The 21,543-nt window shown below is 44.4% G+C and overlaps 1 protein-coding gene across 1 annotated transcript in view; it reads left to right on the top strand.

The window, feature by feature from the left end:
• Positions 1 to 21,543, top strand: part of CCDC30 (coiled-coil domain containing 30) — a gene marked incomplete at both ends in the record, with an annotated part of 41,631 nt that overhangs the window by 14,018 nt on the left and 6,070 nt on the right. Inside the window, 13 exons of the mRNA XM_084300206.1 lie at positions 3,803 to 3,901; positions 5,286 to 5,393; positions 5,811 to 5,911; positions 6,778 to 6,970; positions 10,782 to 10,883; positions 11,598 to 11,740; positions 13,076 to 13,211; positions 14,022 to 14,179; positions 15,187 to 15,433; positions 17,126 to 17,299; positions 18,996 to 19,205; positions 19,806 to 19,963; positions 20,546 to 20,693. Coding sequence (XP_084156332.1) covers positions 3,803 to 3,901; positions 5,286 to 5,393; positions 5,811 to 5,911; positions 6,778 to 6,970; positions 10,782 to 10,883; positions 11,598 to 11,740; positions 13,076 to 13,211; positions 14,022 to 14,179; positions 15,187 to 15,433; positions 17,126 to 17,299; positions 18,996 to 19,205; positions 19,806 to 19,963; positions 20,546 to 20,693 — 1,977 coding nt within the window. The remainder of the gene's footprint in view (positions 1 to 3,802; positions 3,902 to 5,285; positions 5,394 to 5,810; positions 5,912 to 6,777; positions 6,971 to 10,781; positions 10,884 to 11,597; positions 11,741 to 13,075; positions 13,212 to 14,021; positions 14,180 to 15,186; positions 15,434 to 17,125; positions 17,300 to 18,995; positions 19,206 to 19,805; positions 19,964 to 20,545; positions 20,694 to 21,543) is intronic.

Raw genomic sequence — 21,543 nt, 5'->3', positions numbered from 1 at the left:
CTTGTACAAAGGGAGAAATACACAACACAGAAGGGGATTGAGAAGAAATGGTAACTTGCTCCAGAAACAAAACAGCTAAAATAACTCATACACAGTGTCAGCATGTCTGAACCACCCATCTCCAGGTTCTCCAGGTGCTATTTTTGGAATGCTACCTCCTTTAGGGGTCATTAGCAAGAGCTCATAACCAAGGCTTGTCAATGGTCTTGAAGTGACTGGTTGGATTCTTACAACTGCTAATACTCATTTAACCTCCTTGAAAGTGTTTAACCTCCGTATTGAAACATCTGTTATTGTCCAGCCCTGCAGTATTCCATTTTTTTTAAATTACATTTAAATACTGACAAAAAAAAATAATAATAATAACTGTTTTTTGGAAAAAAGTGAAACTGTTTGGTAAAGGTCCCAGTGGAATGATCCCTAAAGCCAGGTCCTTCACTGTTGCCTCCAACAGGAGGCTCCCCCAGCAAAACACTGGTTTCTAGATGCTCTTTCTGTTACTCAAATTGTCCCAAAATCTGTGATACAGAATTTCAGCTGAGAGCAGCAAGGTGTGATACTGCCCCATCACCTTTGCAGCAGCTGCTCTCTTAAGGAGACTGGTACCAACGTGGGCAGGGTGATGGCAGATCACGATGCTGACCTCGCAGCTTGTGCATCACACTCAGGTGTAGTCACTAAACCTTCTAGCCAGCCTCCAAACCCATCGTTGGCAGCTTTTTAATCAAAGCACCCTGCAGTTATCTGCTTTGCCTATTGATTGGTACGCATGCATTCGTGGGCACAGAGTGAATGTTGTGTTGCAGCCTCCAAACCATACTGCTTCTCCAGATTTCGGACAGGCTGCAGCATGACTCCTCTCCCTGGATCTTAGCCTGAGTGGGGAATCTGTGTTCTATAAAATTCCTAAGTATCAAATGAATGTAAGACTTTCCAAACTGTGAGTAAGGGTTTCATGCTTGCTATGTCTGTGTGGTTTATTATGCTGTATTAGTGTGCAAGATTAGTGCTATAACATCTCAGTGACTTCCCCGATGATGTATATCTGCATGCCTTCTCTTCCCCATGCGCTACAGAACCAAATGCTTTGTAAATAAACTGATTTTTAAATAGAAAACTAAATGAAATCTCTGATCTTCAATAAGATTCCACTTAAGCAGTGTATTTTGGTTCAGTGATTACTTGCAGCTGCTTGCTTGCATTGATGAGAAAATACAAGATTGCTCCTGGGCAGTTTGTAGCTCAGTTATTGGGTGTTGGTGATGGTGATTGGAGATTTTAAGTCGTGTGCAGTGGTCTAGATGTCTGCTTCTTATTTTTCATTTTTTTAATTTTCTTACAACTCTATATTTAACAAAGAAGTGTATCAAAAATGTTGCTTTTTTTTTTTGCTGTTGTTCAAAAACATGCAAATGAATTGCCACAGCAAAACTGTCTCTTTGTTGACCTTGCAGAAACTGCCTTGTGGTCAGCCCTGCAAGTGCCTGAGAGCTGGGAAGAAGGGGTGCGTGAATGGAGAAAGAGTGGTAAGTCGACCAATTTATAAGTGGAGAAGATCCAACATTTTATCTGTAACGGTAGACAACTTTTAAGCAAAATGAATGCTTTGGTAGGAAGTGTTTCTTCACTTTTATTTTAAATTACAAAACTGAAAATCCAATAGCAAAATCCCTGTTTGAAAGTGGGGTGTGTTGTTGTTGTTTTATTTTTTTCCCTCTAGTTTAGAACCAAGAAAATAGGTATATTTTTATTTTTGCCTGACAAAAAGTCAAGTTTAAGTTGAAAAGGGAAAAATCGCGTTCATCATTTCTGTAAGGAAAACTGGCTTCTCTACTTCTCTATAGTTCTACTTTTAGGAGCAGAATACCAGTGTACATGCACTCAGTCAGGCATGTTTCTGTCAATGTTTCTAATACAAACATCTTTTTCCTGATTCTGCCATTTGAAATACTAGATGGTCTGTGTCAATTGGTGTGATGGTTGCATATGCATATTGATTCAGACTTGATGGGTTGGTATACAATGATTTTTACTCTCTGGTCATGCCATAAATACTAATGTTAGCACAACACTGGTATATTCACATTGTAGTTCCTGCTCATAGCAAGTCATGAATTTTAAGCTGAAGTTGGAAGTTTCTCACTGATAAGGTAACTTTTCCAAACCGTTTGAAGTATATTTTGTGGACAGGCATCAGGTCTGCCCATGCTGCTGATTCTGGCTGGAGTTTGAACTAGAGCATAGCTCGCGTGTGCATGGTGGCTGGTCGTGGAATTTGAACTTGAAGGTGAGCTTGAGCCCTGAGCTAAAGTGACAAATGCCCAAGGACCGCTGTGTTACAGCAGAGCTTAGACTCCTCCCTTATACATAATCTAATACATACGGGACTAAGGCTTATTGTTGCAAATAGATTTTTGCACAACTTTGATTTAGCAGCAATTTAAGATTTATTAATACTTTAATGGTAAATCACAAGATTGAATTGTATGAGTCTTAACAGCACTTAATCGTCAGCCAATTCAACACAAGGATTCAACAGTATTTGCTGCAATACAAACAGATTTAGTTAAAAATTTGATAATGGAAATGTTCATGTGAGACTTACAGCGGGATGTGGGGGGGAAGTGTTCTTTACATAGTCATGCGCTTTCAGGTTTTTTCCCCCTTTTCAGTGAATGTCTCACCCTTCTCCTTTGTCAGTGTTTGTGGAGGAGCTGTGGTCCTCGAGGAGGTCCTGAGAGGTGCCCCAGCTCAGCAGGAGATCGAGGGTCACAGCCCAGTGTGATCCCCGGAGAGCTCAAATAAGCTTTCTCTGGCCACTCTATTTATAAGATAAAGTGACTGGCTCCTAGTCATACTCAGATTCCTTATCATGTTGTTCTCGAGCTCCAATGTGATCCGTCATTTCCCCATGAGGGATTTCAATGGGTACCTGCTTTCAGGCAGTACCTCCCTTTGTTCGTGGTCATGGCCGTGGGCATCCACCTGGCACTGTTGGTGGCGAGCTGCCCGGTTCAAGGGACAATCACCTCGAGGCCTCCTGTGGCTCAGAAGCCTGAGCAAGTCCTGTGCCAAGTGCAGGAGTAGAGCGTCCCTGCCACACTTGTGTATACTCTTACTTTTTCAGACATTCGTGGCATGGACCCCCCAGGGTGCTTATCTTTACCTTGGTTTAAAAAATAAAAAGAGTTTTGAGTCTGGCTGGACTATCCCCCACCCTCTGCAGGGCTTGTGCAGCATTTCACAGGTGCTGTGCTGTCCCTTTCAGAGCAAACATCCCCCTGCATGAACTGTTCCCAGTGCTCACCCCCTTTCATGTTGCATGCTTTGCTGTGATTTTGTGGGATGATACTTGCCAGAAATTTCTAGAAGAAGTTTTAAAATAAAATTAAACAAAACCTGTTTGGAGTTTTCCAAAACTTACTGTTGCTCTTCTTGAAACCCATACCTACATGTCTGAGGCAAGGTGTTTTCCCTGATCTAGAAGTAAAGTTATTCCTTGGAATAACTATGGAGAGACTGCTGTGATCCTGCAGTAAACAGCATGGCTTAGTAGCACTGATGGCGAACCTGGATCTCCAGAAACATAAACCTCTACGGTATGAGTAAGAGAATGGTGTTCCCGCATGTATCGGGAACTGCTCTCTGTGCTGTGCTCCCAAATACCTGTACGTAAGGGCAATGTAATTTCAGAAACAGTATTCATGCAATAGCTCTGCTCTGAGCTTGATGATGGTCAAGGGCCAAGGAAGTGTTGGTGAGCAGCCTGTGTGTGCTCTGTCCAGACAGGACTGCGCTACAGAAGGCCATGGAGCACAACAGCAGGCTGGACAAGGAAATTCTGGCACTGCGAACACGGGTCCAAATGCTTGACTTGGAAAGAAAAGCATTCCTTGATTTGGTGAGTACCCATCTTGTCCTGGCTCCTTCTCCAGGCCTGCTGTGGAGCCACTATTCCTGGGTTGGCTCCTGAGGCTTAGATGTGCTCCTTATCCTGCCCTGCCTTTGTATTTCCTCTCTTTTTTCTTTAATGAGTATTTCCAGAACTGCAGCTCTGATGTTTTGTGGCTCATGTAGTAACAAACACCAGGAAACTGGCAGAATAAATACTCAAAGCATGTTTTAAGGCAGCCGCTGTTACTGCAGCCCTAAAAGTAATAATAATAATAAAAAAAATCAGCTATCATAGTATCTTTCAGTGCAGGATGAGATCGGTGGTACTTTGATCATGGAGGGGTCTGTTTATGCTCAAACTGAGTATGTGCTTTAGGGCTCCTGAGATGCTTGGTTTCTTGTGCACAGCATTCAGGATCAGATGGATGCTTTCTGGTACTAGCTGTTGTTTGCACAAAATTAGGTGGATAAACAGAGGCAGCAACAGTTCTACATCTTCTTGGGGATTGTTAATAAAGAAAAGAAGTAAGTTTAGTTTAAAACCCTATTTTTCAAATTATTTTTATTTTTTGCTCATGTGTTGATACCTCTCAGCCTCTTTGGCTTTTTAATGTAGTTTTGCGGGTTGGCTCAGTAGAAGATAAACTTGTTACTTTTCATTTTGTGTGGAATGTCATTGCTATTACTTAGGTGGCTGATATATTAAGCATTGGTTTCTCTAAATGTTGTAATCTTTATCAACAGAGTAGTTCCTTAATGAGATTGGCAATAGGAAATAAATATTAAATGAATATTAAAACATGTAATTTGGCACAAATTTTGCTTCTGTTCTTAATTCTCAAATTCTTTGTATTAGTCCTTCAGCAGCCTATAATGGATTCTCAGTAGTATGTAATTACTTTTGCCATCCCATGTCTTGCTGTTCAGTAACTAACTGAGCTAATCTCAGTAACTGAGAGTAAGCGTGTGAATGATTGGTGGCTGTGTGGTGTGAATGCTTACCTGCTATTAGGAATGTTATATTGATCCTATCAATAACAGCAAAGACAGTCTTAGAAATAGTGGTTGTGATCAGTCTTCCCCTTGGCATTCAGTCCTGTTTGGTAAGAGGGGATGCACAACACATGCACAATCAACAACTTAAATGAAGAAAAAATGCTTGCTTTTTAATGCAGTGTGGTATTACCCATTTTACTTCTCTTTACCTCTCAAATAGTCTGAGGCCACTTGGCTATAGCAGCCATGTGAGCTCCTCAGCCAATCCCTCAAGCTGAGTGGTTAATATTAATAAATCAACAATTATCTGTGTCAAGTTTGAGGAGGATCTTAGTTTTCTAAGACAGCAAGATGAAAATCAATCAAAAATACGAGCAAGTGTTTTTCTTTTGAAGGTTGACCAGCTCAAAGAGGAGATCTGTGAGTATCAAAAGGGTGAGAAGCAAGGATTTCCATTGTCTACACCAGTTGAGACTGAAGAATTGAGCATGTTGCAACTACAGGTACTTTAAAGGGCCTTTTGTTCACTACTGTAAAAAGCAAATAGAGCAAACAGGCCCCACTCTGCATTTTAATCCCCTGTCATAAATGAAGAAGCATAGCTTGTTGTGCAGAAATGCTTGTGTTTTCCTTTCTGTGTATGGGACATCAGTTTATTTGGTATGCCCAACATAAATCTTATGTGTAGAGCACATCTGTAGGTGTAAGCTTGTACCCACTGGTGCCTTCATAGCTGTTACAGGCCTTGGAAGGTTTTGCTATTATAGCCAGTGGATTATCTAATATGAGTAGTTGCAGCTGATGCAGCTCGTGTTTTCTTGTCCCATTCATTTATGAGGGACTTAGGTAGCTTTAGAATCATGTCATGCTAAGATTTGAGTCTTAATTGTGTAGTAACTTCATTTTCTCTTTATGCACAGGGCACAAAGGATGAAGGGAGGGTTGAAGGGGACCACACTTCAGGCAAAGCTGGTTCAGATCAAGAAGACAGATATCAGAGTAGTGAAACACTTCATAAAAGGTTTGCAGTATATAAGTACTTTGTATATTGTCTTTTTCTAGTGGCTTGTCTGGCACTCTGGTTGCTGATATTCTGTCTTGCAGGGTGCGTTTAAGTATTGGGTTCTTTAGAATATTCTTTGGTACCAGTTTTGTTCCTTTGCTCCCAGATTTGAACGTTTGGAGGTAATGCAGTTGTGAGTGGGTGTGTAGTCCTTGCTATTAAGAATACAGGCTGTTTTCTGGCACATTCTCCAGTTTTTTGTTTTCCTAAAAGAATAGGTGTTGGTCTTTTGTGGATCCCTGCAGACAAAAGCGTTGTTTTTGAAGCTGTTTTGCTGCTGGGAGGATTTCCTCTGGATTTGGTTGCTGTCCAGGGGTGTACCAAGACACTTGGCTTTCAGACTTCCATGTGTAAACTGGGATTTTTGAGGGAAATCAAATTTTTGTTCTCCTGTGGCCTGCTTAGGAAATTGCTGCTGCTAAATCTCTTCTAGCATGTTCAAGGAGGAAAGGGCTGTCTGATCCAATCCCTCTGTCTCTTTTCCCTTTCAAATGCCCATGCTTGTTCCCCCACTTCATGAGGCTGACTTTGTCATTGGCTTTCTGCTGTTAGCATCCTCCTGCCCGACCAGTTCTCTCCACAGACCCTCATCGTTACTCATGCAGAACGCATCGCCAATAATTCCACACATCACCACCTAAATGAGAACAGGGACAGGTCATGCTGGGTCTGAGACTCAGAATTAGCAGGATAGATATCACACAGTGGAAAACACATTGGGTCTTCCTTGCTTGGTGGTTTGTCAAGAGGTAAGTGATCTGTCTGTGTGCTGATGTGTTCACATAGCAGTTTCAGCCTCAGTGATACTGGTCTTTGGTGTGCAGGTGCCGGGAGGTGATTGAAAACATTGAGGGCAGGAATTCACAGCTCCTTCACAAGCTGCAAAATCTTGAGCAGGAGCATGAGGATTTGGTTGAGCACAACGAAGAGCTGGAATCAATTCTGGGAGAGACACAGATCCAAACAAAGCAGGAAAAGGAACAGTTTGAGAGTGAAGTGGAGGGACTTCACTGGAAAGTAAGTAAGAAATGGAAGAAATGCTGTTTGGTTTTGTTTAATTCTAGCTGCTTTTCTCTCTGCATATTCATTGGTAAAATAAAATGTTGCTTGACCTAAAGCTGCATGCTCCTTTGTTTAGTTTGACAAGAAATACAACTAGCAAAATCTGCCAGTTTCAGAAAAGTGGGAGAAAAAATAATTATAGCAGTGAGTAAATGACTCTTGCTTGGAGGTACAGATTCCCCCTGTGGAGGTACAGCAACATTGTCTTTTCCAGCTTCTATTCCCCTTTTTCATGCTTGCACAAGAACTGTTAAGTAGCCAACTTACATCCTGGATCCACAAGACCAGTCAATGCTCCCTTCACAAACCGCCTTTTCTGTACATGTGGACTGTACTAGCATTGGTTTCTTCTCTGAGCTGAAGCAAAGCCTTTGTAGTTCAAGTTTGAATTGCCTCATTTTTCTCTGGAGCTATTTCTTTTGAGCCTCTTGTAGTTTGGAAGCATTTGTTTCCCCTGAGAAGCTGTCCTAGGTAGCATCAGTGTTCCTGCCAGACTTTTGCATCGGTCTCCTTTAGGAATTGCTTTTCCACCTCGGATGATTGTTTCTGCTTCTGCAGTTCCTGCTGAAGAGCAAGTTCACTTTAACTTCAGTCCCTCTCTCTTCTTCAGACCTGTCCAACAGAGAATGTGGTCCCTGTGGGGCATTGGTGCCACCTGAACCCAGGAAAGGTCACTGGTTAAGCATGCTGGTGATGAAACGCTGCACTTTTTGACTTCTGATGCCACCTTTGTCAGGGTGCTCTTTAGCTCTGATTTGATTAGGGACTTTCCATCCTCCTGGAGGTAGCTTTGCGAGGAACACCTGTGCTTTCTGACCGCTTAGTAACTGCTTGCCCCAAAGGAGATGCTGTCTGCAGCATTTGTGCATTGTTGCTGCCAGGACACGTGGTCTGCTACAGACAGGGCAGTCAAACAGGTCTTAGGACAGGTCCTCTCTGCTAATTTCTAGGCAAAACGAACAGAGTGAGCCAGGACCTGTTTTTGCTTCTAGGTGGGTTGGCAGCTTTTCCTCCAAAGAGGCTGGTGGAGGAGATCTTTTCCACTGGCAAGCTCAAGGCCTTGCTACCTGGCCAAGGGTTCTTCCTTGGGCTGCGTAGCCCTCTCCCATCTGTCTGTGGGAAAGAGATGTTCTGAAGCTGCCAGGCAGCAGGACCAGTCCATGGTGTCCCAAGAGAACCTTGGATTTCTGAGGTGAGAAGGAAGGACACAGGTTTTTGAGTCAGGAGTGGCGCTTTGACATATCCACACACTTTCTGTTGTGTTACACTGCAATGTAGGAGGTGGTACAAGTGTGAAGGTATTTCCCATGTGAATGGGCAAGCAGCCACACATCTCCAAGATGAATCATTACAAGTAATTTATCTTGTCTTCCTTTGAAGTAACCTCTAGCTGTAAGGGAAAATTGTGTAATGACAGTAAAACAGACTGAAGGTGTGTTCAAATATCTCCTGAAAGACCCCAGCAGATGTTATGTTTAGAAAGGTATAGCTGAGGAGCCGAGGGAAGACACTGACCGTGATGGGAATGGCAGCAGGTCTGTCCACCATGACAAGGCTTTTATTTAAATTGAATGGAGCATTTGTTCAGCACACATTCAAATGTTTCTCACTTTTCTCACTGAAGTAGAATAAATCAACTCTCCACAAATCAAACAAAATGCATTTGCAGTTTGGGGAAATCCCTTCTTCCCTCAGTCTGTTGTTAAAAGAATTCTTGGGAATGCAGAGCGAGCGCAGTGGGGGGCACCAAGTAGTCAAGGAGATGCAAAGCATTTTGGCTGGTGTTAGCTTGGAGCTGCGTTCTGCTGGGTACAAAAAAGAGCTGAAAAGGGCAGCGGAGAGACAGGTGAGACAGACTGTGGGATGGAAGAGGAGGGGGTTAAACCTTGGCTAGATCCAGCCTCTGCTCAGATGGAGGATGCAAAGCTGCATCCTTCAGCTCTGAGTGGCTTTTGGATACCTTGGCTGTAATGAGGGAAGAACCGCACAGAGGCATGTGTGCTGGAGCCTGGAGAAAGCAGTGCCCCTGGGTGTTTGCCAGGCTGCACTGTGTGAAAAGGACCTGGGAGTCTTTTCTGTTTTGGCAAGCCTACAAAAGTCCTGGCTGGTTAGGCCACTGACACAGAACGAGGACACCAGGATACAATGTGGTATTGTTCTGCCACTTGCATGGGACTTACCTGCCCAGCTTAAATGCTTAAAACTTAATGGCTTGGGGAAAAATAAGCAAAATAATTGAAATGCATAGCTGGGTATCAGCTTCCTAAGCAAAGGTTGATTGGTAGCTAGGGAGGGGAAGTTTGTTTTGTTCCTGAGATTCCTTCCACAGCTCCAAAGTCTTGTTGAACCACAAACTGTCATCTGGTCACGGAAGAGAAAGCAGGTTTCTGTCAGAGGCCTGGGTGTTTCACTCTATGAATGTGCATTTAACACCTGGTTTGGTAACATCATCTATCTTAGAAAACAATACATCAGCTGCCCTCTGTTAGAGATTGTTCCTTGCTGGGAGCTTCAACAGAGCCATCTTGTGCCTGAAGCCTGTCAGTGGAAGCAAAGCTCTCTTGAGCTTTGACATGCTGCTTTGTAATCACTGAAAAAGAACCGAGTTTTGCAGAGACTTGGCACTTCCTTTTGGCTTCCTGTTGAAAAGGAATGAAAAATGGGATCTGAATATATGCAGAGAAAGGAGAAAGAGAGAGACATAAAGCCTGTGAACGTGCTGTGGAACAGGTGCATGTTCTTTGTATGTTATGGTGTATGTGGTGGACAGATGAACACTGAGGCCGGACTTCATCCACTGTAGCTGGACTTCATCCACTTCCACTTGCTCTGCAGCCTCATGAAAGTCCAGCCTGTTCAATGGGGAGGCCAGCTTGGTGGTTTAGAAACAGGAAAATCAGCACAATTTCCCCCCCCCCCCCCCCCCCCCCAAGTGTAAGAAGCTGCAAGGAAAGGCTGCTGATTGCTGTGCTGGCTAGCAGTGGGGCAGGCCTGGGCCGTTAGTGCCAAGACTCCCATTTTTCAAAAGGATCTGCAAGAACCATATCAGGAGGGGAAATTGGACTGTGGAAATTGGACTATCTAGCTCAGATAAACCCTTTAAAACGGCAGGACTGATAATAATTGCCACCAGGGCCCCTGCACTGGAAGACTCCTCTGGTGGACGGGCAAACTCGGAGGGCATCTTTGTCCAGACGCCTCTCGTCTGCCAGGAGAAGAGTACATGTCAGCGTCCAGAGCCCTTGGAACCTTGCAGGAGGGAGTTACAACCTCCTCTGGGTGGTGGAGGGACTAGGACAGGTCCAGGGACTGGGTCCAAGGTCTGCTTGGATGAGATCAGCTGTGGGGATTGGGCACTTCTACCTGAGCATCATGAGACTGTGGGAAAGGAGGATGGTCCATGGTGTTAGTCAAGGGTGCCTTTGTATAGGGTCTCGTGGCATCCTGTGTGCTGAGAGAGCAACATGTAGAAGGCCCACAAGCTGTAGAGGCCTTGAATTTTAACCACATATCTGGGTTGTTTCTCTCCTTTTGTGAAGCAGGGTTCTTTCATTTGCCTACTTGGCCCTGGATGACCTGTTCAGCCTTTGAAGCAGCAGGATGAAACACGTGAGCTGCAGCTAGCCTGTGTTGGCAGCTACCCACATCCCCCCCCAGTCCTCACTTTCAAGCACAGGGTTTATTCTGTAACTGCTGCACAAGGAGCAAATTCACTACTAGTTGCGGGTACTGGTTTGGTTTTAACTTATGGTTTGTGTATGTTAAGATCATGAGTTTAGAGACAGAGTTACTTGAAGTGCAGAAGAACAAAGCTGAGATGAGTGGGGAAGAGCAGGCGTTGTCTGATGGAGCACAGGAGATGCAAGAGGTAAGAGGTTTTCCTTGGGAAATACATTCATTTGTTTAGAAATGTATTAAATGAGCATCTAATGTGAATGCTCTTTGTCATCTTCTGAGAATTTGTATTCCATCAGCTCATGCGAGGCAGATAGCTGTTTTCCTCCAAAGATATCCAGCATGCCCACATTATCTCTGTGATAGCTCATTTCTTTGAATGCTCTCTTAAGAGATTGTCTTGCTATCAGCACTGCAAGCTGAGGAGAATGTTGACTTCCCTGTGAGGGTGAAAGGTTTACACATGTAGAGGAACATCAAGACCTGAAGTTCTGCTTGACCATTATTTAGAGATTAGTGAAACCAGCGTAGCATATAGGTATGCTTGCCATGAGGCTGATTCGCAGCTAGTTTTGGGCTGGCTTTGCTGTCTGTTTGTTACTTTCTGGTCAGATGATGCTAGTCAGACAGCTGGAGTTTGTTACTTGTTAGTCAGGTTTCTTTTGTGGGAGAAGACAGAGCTTATAGCGTGGGGGAGATCAGCTTGCTCAGGTACCTTGGGTCAGGTGAATGCTCCAGAGGTGTCTAGCCAACTCTAGATAAAAGGTGTAGGAGCCCTCGAATGTTGCCAGCAGGACTATTTTTCCCAGTCTCATCTTTCTAGAAGACTTATTTTCTGCAATTTATTTCTCTTTTTTTCTAGAATAAAGGATGCTGTGGAAGTCATTCTTAATCTTGCTTGTTCCAGATGCTGGAAAGCTGTCAGGAAACAATAGAAAAGTTGGGAAGTCAGCTGGGAGAGCGGAGAGAATGGAGAAAACAACTTGCATCTGAACTTGAACTGTTGCGGGAAGATCTGAAGGCTGAGAAGAAGGTACTGGGCAGTCAGATGTGCATCAACTACAATATTGTGCTGTTCTCCCAGGAACTGTGTATTTTGTAGTTTGAGAAGTGGAAAATTTTTCTAAAGGCTCTGCTCTTTCAGGAGAATCTGCACATAGTTCCTACAGTGTGACTCCCTGCAGGAGACAGTTGCCTTTGTGACTCCATAAAACATAACAGTTGCCCTCCAAGGGTGTTGCGTGGAATTCTGTTGACTCATTTCTCTAGTCCAGCCAGTTCCAAAGCTTATTTGGCAGATGGTTTTAAATCTAACTGTTTTAATGGAACTGTCTCTAACTCCATAATATATTTTTTCTTTCAGTGAATCTAATAACAAAACAGTAATTCAAAGTCTATAGCCAAAGCCCTCTTCTGTAGAGGACAGAGAAAGAGTTTTCAGATTGAGTATTTTAATTAAAAGCTGTAAGTCATATTGCTTCCTTAAACATAAGTAAAAACCAGGGAGGGTCTGAACTGTTGGTGTAATTGCATGCATGCCAAAGTCTTGCTGGAGGAATGGTGTCATCTAGAGGGCAGGTCTTTTGTAGAACTTAGGCAACAAACTCACATTGGAAAGCTCATGTTGCAGACCAGGCTTTGTGGAAAAGCAGGTTAGGAAGTGGCTAGGTCAGTCTATAAATAAGATATAAAAAAAGGAATCGTCTGATTTGGAGATGATGGGAAGAACAGGAGAGGTCACTCTAACCTCTGCATCCCAGTAGTTTAATCTACTCATAGTCCAGGGACCTTTTAATCAAAATTGTATATATCTGTGAATTTGTTTGTCATTCAGCCACCTGTTGGCTGGTGGTTTTGCTTAAGCTGCAGAGCAGGCTATTTCTCCATTAAAGGGATCATGAGATGAAATCCAGTGGCCTGTGTTAGGCTGGATGGCTGTAATCATCTTGGAAATAGAGGACTTGCATGTGTTTGGTAGGATCATTGACTTCACAAATGCATTCATCCCCTTTTGTTAGAGCGGCTATACCGGGACAAAACATCTTCCAACAGAGTGCTGGAAGTGAGCCTGGCATGAATTTATTGGGCTGTTATGAGTAATATGCACCTGGAGATCAAGATTTGAGGTTGTTCGATGTTGTTTGTTGGGATGTCCAAAACATAGAAAGGGCCTAGTAATTTCAAACTAATTATTTTAGTCCTTGTAGCTTTTAATAACGACTATGTATGTGATGTGCCATGGGACAATGCTATACACAGAGCTGTTTGCATTTGTTGGAACCTTTTTCTTGTTTTTTAAAAGATTTCCGGACATTTGAGAGGAGAAAGCTTTCTCTGAGCTTATAGTTAGAGGTATTTCATTGCTAACTGCTTTCTTTAACATGGGTTGCCTGACTCAAAACCAGACCATAGAAGCCATTATAATGACCTCCAGAGTCTGCAAAGATTATCAGCAAACAGGGATTTCTTTAACATATTCCACGAGAAGCTACAAAAAGATAATGCTTTGTTAGATACAAAGGTGAGAAATGTAAAGGAATCACCGTCCTTCTAGTGTCTGCTGCAGATAGAAGCTGCTTGTCTGCATTGTTCAGTATAAACAAACACATCTGAGGGTGGATAAGAAGACCTGGAATTAAAATATTTGTGCTAGTATATACTTAAAAAGAGCTATTGATTTAAACAAACACACAACAACAACAAAACCACAAATTTTACGAAACAGAGTAATAACTCTGGGTTTAACAGCATTGTCCTTTGAAGGATTTGGTTTCGCCACTGCTTAGAAGCAAATACTAGGCTAGGCAGATCCTGGTTCCAGTCCAGTTTGGGAGTTCCCGTGTTCTTACGCATTCCTCATCCCTTCTTTTCTTTTTCATCCCTTTTATTTTCTGTGTGTTTGCTCTGTGTCTCAGGCTTTGGGTTTGGGTCTGCCATTGCCATGTTAAGGCATAGGTGACACTGAAAGAGGAGAGCAGCCATCCACAGAAAGTTGATTTGGTTTGGCTTTGGTTGGAGGATGCTCTCTCTGTTTTTCCAAGAGTTGCTAGTTTTGTAAAGAAATGTGGCATGTGATATAAAGCACTGAGAATTACAGATGGCCAACAGAAGGATGAAATCAAATAATAACTGTGATTTGGTGATAGTTTACACACAGCTGCCTCCCATGATGGAAAACTTGTATATATATCTTCAGAGGTCAAGAGCTACAATAATTCAGCTGCAGAATAACAGACCTTTGCTTGATGGAGTCCCCAGGCTGTGTTATACTGTTTGGAATATTTCAATGAGAGTGAAGAAAATGAAAGTCATGGTGTTTCTGACCTTGCAGGCCTCTGAACTTGTACAAGAAAGTGAGCAGATTAACAAACCTGAGCAGCAACATGAAAATTTATGTACAGATGAAAAGACACATGAAGAGCAGATGGCTAAAGTAGTATTTTTGGAAGAGCAGATCCAAAACTTGACGGATGAACAAGAACTTGTACGGTAAACCTTAAAAAGGCCTGTGGTACTTTCTGCCATTTATCTTTGATGATTAATTGTTCAGTCTTTTCAAAATCCAGAGTGTTTCTTCTGGCAAGAACGGGCACAGGAGTTTGTGCCTTCCTCTAAGGTATAAGGTAATCAGCTCTCTGTAGGGATTTTTGATGAATAAGCATTTCCCTTAGTGATATCATGATCAATCAGCAGTAAGCCTTTTTTTTTTTTTTTTTTCTGCACCTGCTCCACATTCTGAACAGCGTAAATGAGAGCTATTCTTTGGCAGTGGGCTTTTTCTCTTTGAGTTAGGTAGCATTTGGACTACTGTGGTCCCAAAGAGTTCCCATCATGGGTTAAGGCTTCTTGGGCCTAACCACTGCCAACAGCTTATGTTGTACATCCTGCTCTGAATTTCAGTGATCCTTGAAGAACAGGTTTCAGCAGATGTCAGGGGTATTCCTTCACTCCCCTTTTTCGGTAGACCAGTACAAATTTGAAGTTAAAGCATCCATGCTCAAACTTTCATTAATAAGTAAAAGTATGGATTAAATCCAGTATGGTTATAGTCAGCTCTCAATTACCTGGCTAGCTCAGTACTGAGATAAAGTAAAAATTGGGATAAGACAGGTATATTAGCTTGTAAGGTCGTATAGTTTGGATCAGGATAAGTCAGACAGCTGATGGGGAGAGCTGAGCCCCTACTTCCATGCAGCAAGGCACTGTGTGAGTGCTCTGGTGCTGCTTGTTGGTGCGGAACGGTTCACATGGGCCCATGCGAGTGTTTCTTTGCATAGCAGTTAAACTAGTAACTAATGACTGGGAGCTGACCCTTTGGATACATAGTTTTGTGGATCAGTGTCTGTGGGAGACTGAACCTTGCCCAGAACTGCTAGTCCCCAGGATTAAAATCCCTGGGATTTCACTGGACTCTCATATCCCTAGTTTTCTGTTCAGAGAGTGATTTCCCATGGATGTGTATAGTTATCTCTTTGATTTACTATTTCTTCTTCAAGTTCTGAATTACTAGAAAGCAACAAGAAGAGAGAGGAGCTAGAAAAGCAGCTAAAGGAGAACAATGAAGAAAAACAGTTGTTATTGGAAGAAATTGCCAAGCTAAAGCAAGATATCCTGACTACCAGGGAGCAGCTTGACAGCATAGTTGAAGAGACTTTGAGGACGAATCAAGGCATGGTCCATGGAGACAACAGGTTTCTTGTGTCACAGAGCTCTGCAGGCAGCTTAAATGGGAGCATTAAACAGGTATGGACAGTTTTGCAATCTTTGACATCTCCAGCATCAGCCAGTTCTTGCAGTGCTGTAGTGTTAACACACTACAGCAGGAGATGAGAGGCAGGCTGATTTCCTTGGGAAAAATGCTTGGGAATGAGCAAATGTAATGATTTCCTTCTGTCATGTTTTTGGACGTAATGAGAACTTGGATAAACTGAATGCCTCTCTTACTGCAGGTGAAAGAAATAAGTTATAGAGTCCTCAGATAATATTTTTGACTTTTTTAGAGCTCTTTCTTATCTCCCTTTTGGAGTGTGAGCAACAGAGCTGGCTTTCTGTTCCCATAATGGTCTTGCCCTTACAAGACCATCAGAAACTATTCCACTGCCCTTGGGGTTTTCTGCTTTTGTACTGCTGTGCCTGAACTCATCAACTGCTGACACCAAGTGGCAGCTCACAAGCCCCTGGATTTTGCTGCAGCCTCGGTTACTGCTTGCCAATTGCTCTACCAGGCGGCAGGCAAGGGCTGTGTGCTGCTGTGTTTATCTGCTTTAAATGCAAGTTGTTCACCTGTCTTACTGCAAGAGCTAAAGAAGGAGGGGAAGAGCAGCTAGCCCTATCAAGAAGAAATGATGAAGAAACCCAGGCTGGGAAGTTTTAAGATAAGCAATGGTTATGTGTGGGAGTTTGGAAGCGAAGAGAGGACAGGAGGGCCTGCAGGCAGGAGTGGGAGTGCAAAAGAGGATCAGAGCTGCGCTTGATACCAAGATGCATCACATTTGTACAGTTAGAGCAGACCAGAAAAGTGTACTGTCTTCTAGAGCAAGATAAGAGGTGTAGAGGGGATACAGAAAAGGATCCTAACAGGATAAGGTGAGAACAAATCCCTGTTGGGGGAACATCTGGGAACAAATGACATTGCCAGATCCAAGAGCACCAAACAAAGGGTTCCCACACAGCTGGACATTTATTGAGAATGTAAGCTTGATCTTCAGGGGACTTCACCTGGTCCCAAGAACAGAAGGTGAAGCTGCAAGGCAAGAATGCAGATCACCAGATGGCTGAAATTGATGCTGGGAAGAAGAAGGATTTTGATACACCAAACATAGAGCTTCTAATCTGTGTACAGTGCACTTTCAAGAAGATGGGGGACCGAAGAGCTCAGTCATTTTCTGAAAGCTATTGTAAACCTGTTTTCCTGTGACAGAAGTGGGTGACCACTCCAAGGTGTCCAGGCTGCTGTTGCACTGTGTCAGTGTCCTGCACTGCTGCAGGACCCACTTTGTTCCTCCTACCTCTGGAAGTTGTGTCTGGGTGCACCACTTGTGCTTAGCAAGACTGTCACAAAACTCTGCAACAACATCAGAAACCAGTTCAGCATCAGATATCTGAGTTAAGAGCAACCTGCATTGTTTTTCTTTAGTTTGCTAGGTTAGCTTTAACGGGGATTTCTTGCCTGATCCAGGTTATTGCATCTTCTCCTTCAACCTCTAGAGCTGTATAAGCTTCTCCGTGGAGATGGACAGGGTAGGACACAGGTTATGGTGTTGTGGCAGTGACCTGCTTGGGTGGGAATCAGAAGAAATACTGTACCCCTTTTCCTACTTAAATGCCCATAAAGTCTACTGGCATACTTTTGCAATCCTCACCTTTCTTAATTACCAGTCTTTATCCTTCCTTTAAATCACTTCTCCCATGACCTTTGTTTTGCTGTTCCTGCAGAGTATGTCTGAAGAGAGATTCCAACAGCAGGAGGTAGAAGTGCAGCAGCTGCGGCAGGACTTGCGTCGAGTTCAGAATTTGTGCAGCTCAGCTGAGAGGGAGCTGAGATATGAAAGGGAGAAAAATGTTGACTTACAAAAGCAAAATCTCTTGCTCCAGCAGGAATGCACCAAGGTAGGAACAGAGCAGGGATAACTGCTTGAGGAAAGCATCACCTCAGTGCCAGGAAAGGTGGTGGAACAGGTCATCTTGAATGCAATCACACAACATGTGCAAGACAATGTGGGGATCAGGCCCAGCCAGCATGAGTTCATGAAAAGCAAGTCCTGCCTGACCAACCTCATCTCCTTCTGTGACCAGGTGACCCTCCTGGTGGATGAGGGAAAGGCTGTTGGCATAATCTGCCTAGACTTCAGCAAGGCCTTTGGCGTGGTTTCCCACAACATTTTCCTGGAGAAGATGGCAGCCCATGGCTGGGACAGGTACACTCTGCTGGGTTAAAAACTGGCTGGGCGGCCAGGCCCAGAGAGTGGTGGTGAACGGGGTAAAATCCAGCTGGCCACCAGTGGTGTTCCCCAGGGGTTGGTGTTGGGGTCCATCCTTGTTAATATCTTTATTGATTACTTGGATGAGGAAATTGAGTGCACCCTCAGTAAGTTTGCAGATGACACCAGGTTGGGGGAGGAAGTGTCAATCTGCTGGAGGGTTGGTAGGCCCTGCAGAGGGACCTGGGCAGGTTGGGTCGATGGGCAGAGGCCAATGGGATGAGGTTCAACATGGCTAAGGGCTGGGTCCTGCACTTTGGCCACAAGAACCCCATGTAGCTTTACAGGCTTGGGGCAGAGTGGCTGGTAAGCTGTGCAGAGGAAAAGGACCTGGGGGTGTTGGTCGATGCTCACCTGAACATGAGCCAGCAGTGTACCCAGGTGGCCAAGAAAGCCAACGGCCTCTTGGCTTGTGTCAGGAGTAGTGCAGCCAGCAGGGCCAGGAAGGTGATCGTCCCCCTGAACTCTGCTCTGGTGAGGCCGCACCTCGAGTACTGTGTTCAGTTTTGGGCCCCTCACTACAAGAAGGACATCGAGGCCCTGGACCGTGTCCAGAGAAGGGCTGCGGAGCTGGTGAAGGGCCCGGAACACAAGTCCTGTGAGGAGTGGCTGAGGGAACTGGGGGCATTTGGTTTGGAGAAGAGGAGGCTCAGGGGGGACCTTATTGCTCTCTGCAACTGCCTGAGGGGAAGGTGTGGGGAGCTCGGGGTTGGCCTCTTCTCACAGGAAACTAGAGGGAATGGCCTCAAGTTGCACCAGGGGAGGTTTAGGTTGGAAATTAGGATAAATTCCTTCTCAGAAAGAATGGTCAGGCATTGGAAGGGGTTGCCCAGGGAGGTGGTGAAGTCACCATCCCTGGGGGTATTTAAGGAAGGGTTGGAGGTGGTGCTTAGGAAATGGTTTAGTAGGTGACCTTGGTGGTAGGGGATGGTTGGACCAGATGATCTTGGAGGTCTTTTCCAACCTTAATGATTCTGTGATCATTTTACAAGCTATGGGAGGTCTGAAGTGATGATTTGAAGAAACTGGGTCTCATTTGTGTTCTTGTTAGCACTAGTGACTATTTGAGTCTATGAATGTATTGGTCTCTCTCCAGTTTTTGCCCAAGAAATGTTCTGACCGTGCAGTAGCTGATGCTGTCAAGCATCCTCTGCCTCAGCTCCATGGAATTGCACCACCTCCAAATAAATATGGTGTACTTGGTCCCTGTATTTATTCTTTTATTCTTTTTCAGTGTCTGGTAATCCTGTTTCCCTGTTCTAGATCCAGACATTTCAGATAATATATATAGAAGTTCAGACTTGATTTCTTCTTTTGAAACTCAGGTCAAAGTTGAACTGAAGCAAGCTCGGGCAAAGCTCTCAGACACAACTGAGACATGCTCCTCTCTCTCAGCACAGTTGGAAAAAAGTCAGCAGAAGGTCAAAGAACTTGAACAAGAGCTCTTGAAATGCTTCCATGCTGATAAATTGCAGAGCAGCCTGCAAGAGAAACTTATACAGGAGAAGTCCAAAGTGTATGAAGCACAAAAACAGGTAACTCATCAACATGGACTAAGGTAACATCTTAGCTATATTTTACGTATATTAGGTATATTTTTAGCAGTTTTATGTAGCTGCAGTTCAGAAGAAGAAGCCCTAGCAGCTCACAAATCAGCTCCCTGAAGTCTATTTTACTAGTTTGAGATCACCTGGGAGGTTGGCTGAGTATTTTAAGAGACATATTGGTTAATAGTGGATGCATAATTAAGACAATAGAAAGCAAATTGGATGCCTTAACTCCTGACTCTAAAGTTCGGTATCTGAGAATACTTATAGTGGGGCTGGCAGATGTAGGGAATCTGGATCATGTCCTCACAGAGGACCCTGGCTGCTGTTCACAGTCTAGTGAGTTACAAAAGCTTATGTTTTCTATAGCATCAGTTCTTCTGTGTTCCTGACTAATCTTTGGGTTTGTTTTTGAAGGGTACAGCATTGATTTAAGTGTAAAAATAAAAATAAAAACATGTTGCTAATTCATGACATAGTATCTGATCCAAACTAATTGATAGCCATTTAAAAATATTATTCATTTTGGGTCCAAGTACTGGCTTGTTAAATTCAGAAAATTTAATCCATGTCCCATTTTAATCTGAGATCTCAAAGCTCCATCAGAAGTTGAAGGATTCACAACACCAGCTCCTGCTGGCAGAGACCCGTGTTTCAGACAAGAAACTCCTGGAGGAGGAATTGAAGGAGGCTCGAGAAAACGAAGCTCGAGTGCAGCAAGAACTCCGTGAGGAGCTGCTGAAAAGGTACCCAGAGCTGGGTAAGAACTGTGCTGTGAGTGGAGAAGAGGTGTGTGCCAGCCAGCAAATGCTTCTGTGTTCCCAGCTACCTTCTGCAGCTCCATGCCTGGCCCTAGGTGGGCTCACAGAGTTGCTGATTTTTGCCTCCCATCTTTTCTTTTGTGTCTGTGATAGACAGTCTCCAAGTGTCCGTGCCAGACAGAATCCCCTAAAAAAAAATTAAAACATTTGTGGAGACTTCAGCTGCCTCAAAAGGTGCATGTGCCTTTCCAGCCAGCCCAGTGATTTTGGTTCAGTGATTATTTATCTTCTAGACGCCAGCAGCTGTTCCTGCAGTGTCCCAGCACAGCTGTGTTCACACTGGGTTTGACATTCCCAGATAGGACAGTCGCCGTTTTGCAGGGCACTAGGACATGGGGACACGTGGGATGTGCTCGTTTCTTTCTACTTACCCTCAGAGTTGTCCAGGGCAGGTGTGGATGCAGGCACGATGTTGTTTTTAGACCACAGCTGGCCTTCAATTCATGGTGGGACACCATGGGCTGGCCTCTGTGTCTGTGTCTCACTGTCACACCGACGTGCTTTTAGGAAGCTCCTGGAGCAACAGGTGGAGGAGCTGCGGCAGCAGCTCCGGCATTCGCATGAGACAGAGGCATCACTGGCCAAGATGCATGTGGAGCTGCAGGCCAAGACTCTGCATGCCCTAGAAGATGAGAGGAAAACTGATTCGAGTGAGGTGAGCTGCAGCACGGACACGTCCACATCACCCAAGGTGATGCTGTACTGGTGGCTGGCTCCAGGGCAGACTGAACTCTAGGGAACAATTTGTGTGGGTAAATGGGACCATTCCAGTATGAAATCTGTGTGTGGGAACTGGTGAAATATGGCCAAAGCCAGCCAAGTGCTGAGCAATTACAGATCCCATTGACTTAAAAAAAGAACTGGAGGAAAAGCACCATCCCATCTTGAGTAGGTTTCCTGGGGATGCAACTGTGAGGGCAGGGAAGGAGGGCTTGAAGAGAGAGAGAAAAAGGCCATCCCATTTTCTCATGAAGCATGGAGATTTTCACAGGAAAATTTTGGTAGAGTTCACTGTCTGGCAGGATGCATTGTCTTCCTCTGCCCTGTTGAAGCCTGTGGTCCCCCAGCAGCACAGAAGTTCATATTCCACCTTCTTTTTGGGGAGGTGTGGTGGTTTCACCCTGATGGGCAGCTGAACACCACACTGCTCTCTCGCTCTCTGTTTCTCTCTGTTGTTCTCTCTCCCAGCTGCTGTTGCACAGCAGTTTTTTCCCTTTCTCTGATGTGGTCTCCCAGAGGCACAACCAACGGTGCTCATCGGGTGGGCTTTGGGCAGTGGCAGGTCCCTTTTGGAGCTGTCTGGGACTGGCCTTTCTCTGACACGGGACTGCTGCTGGGCTGTGCTCACAGAGGCCACCCCACTGTCCTGTTGCTACCAAAGCCTTGCCACGTAAACCTGATGCAGGAGGAGGCAGTGGCTTTGGCAGCAGGGAGGTTGGGAAGCAGGATGGATGGATATTATCTGTCACGGGGAATGTGAGGATTAATGACAGACTGCAAGAGAG

This window comes from Netta rufina, assembly GCF_964035555.1.
Source record: "Netta rufina genome assembly, chromosome: 22".
NCBI lineage: Eukaryota > Metazoa > Chordata > Aves > Anseriformes > Anatidae > Netta > Netta rufina.
Note: the sequence above shows the minus strand (reverse complement) of the source record. Positions and strands in the feature narration are given on the sequence as shown.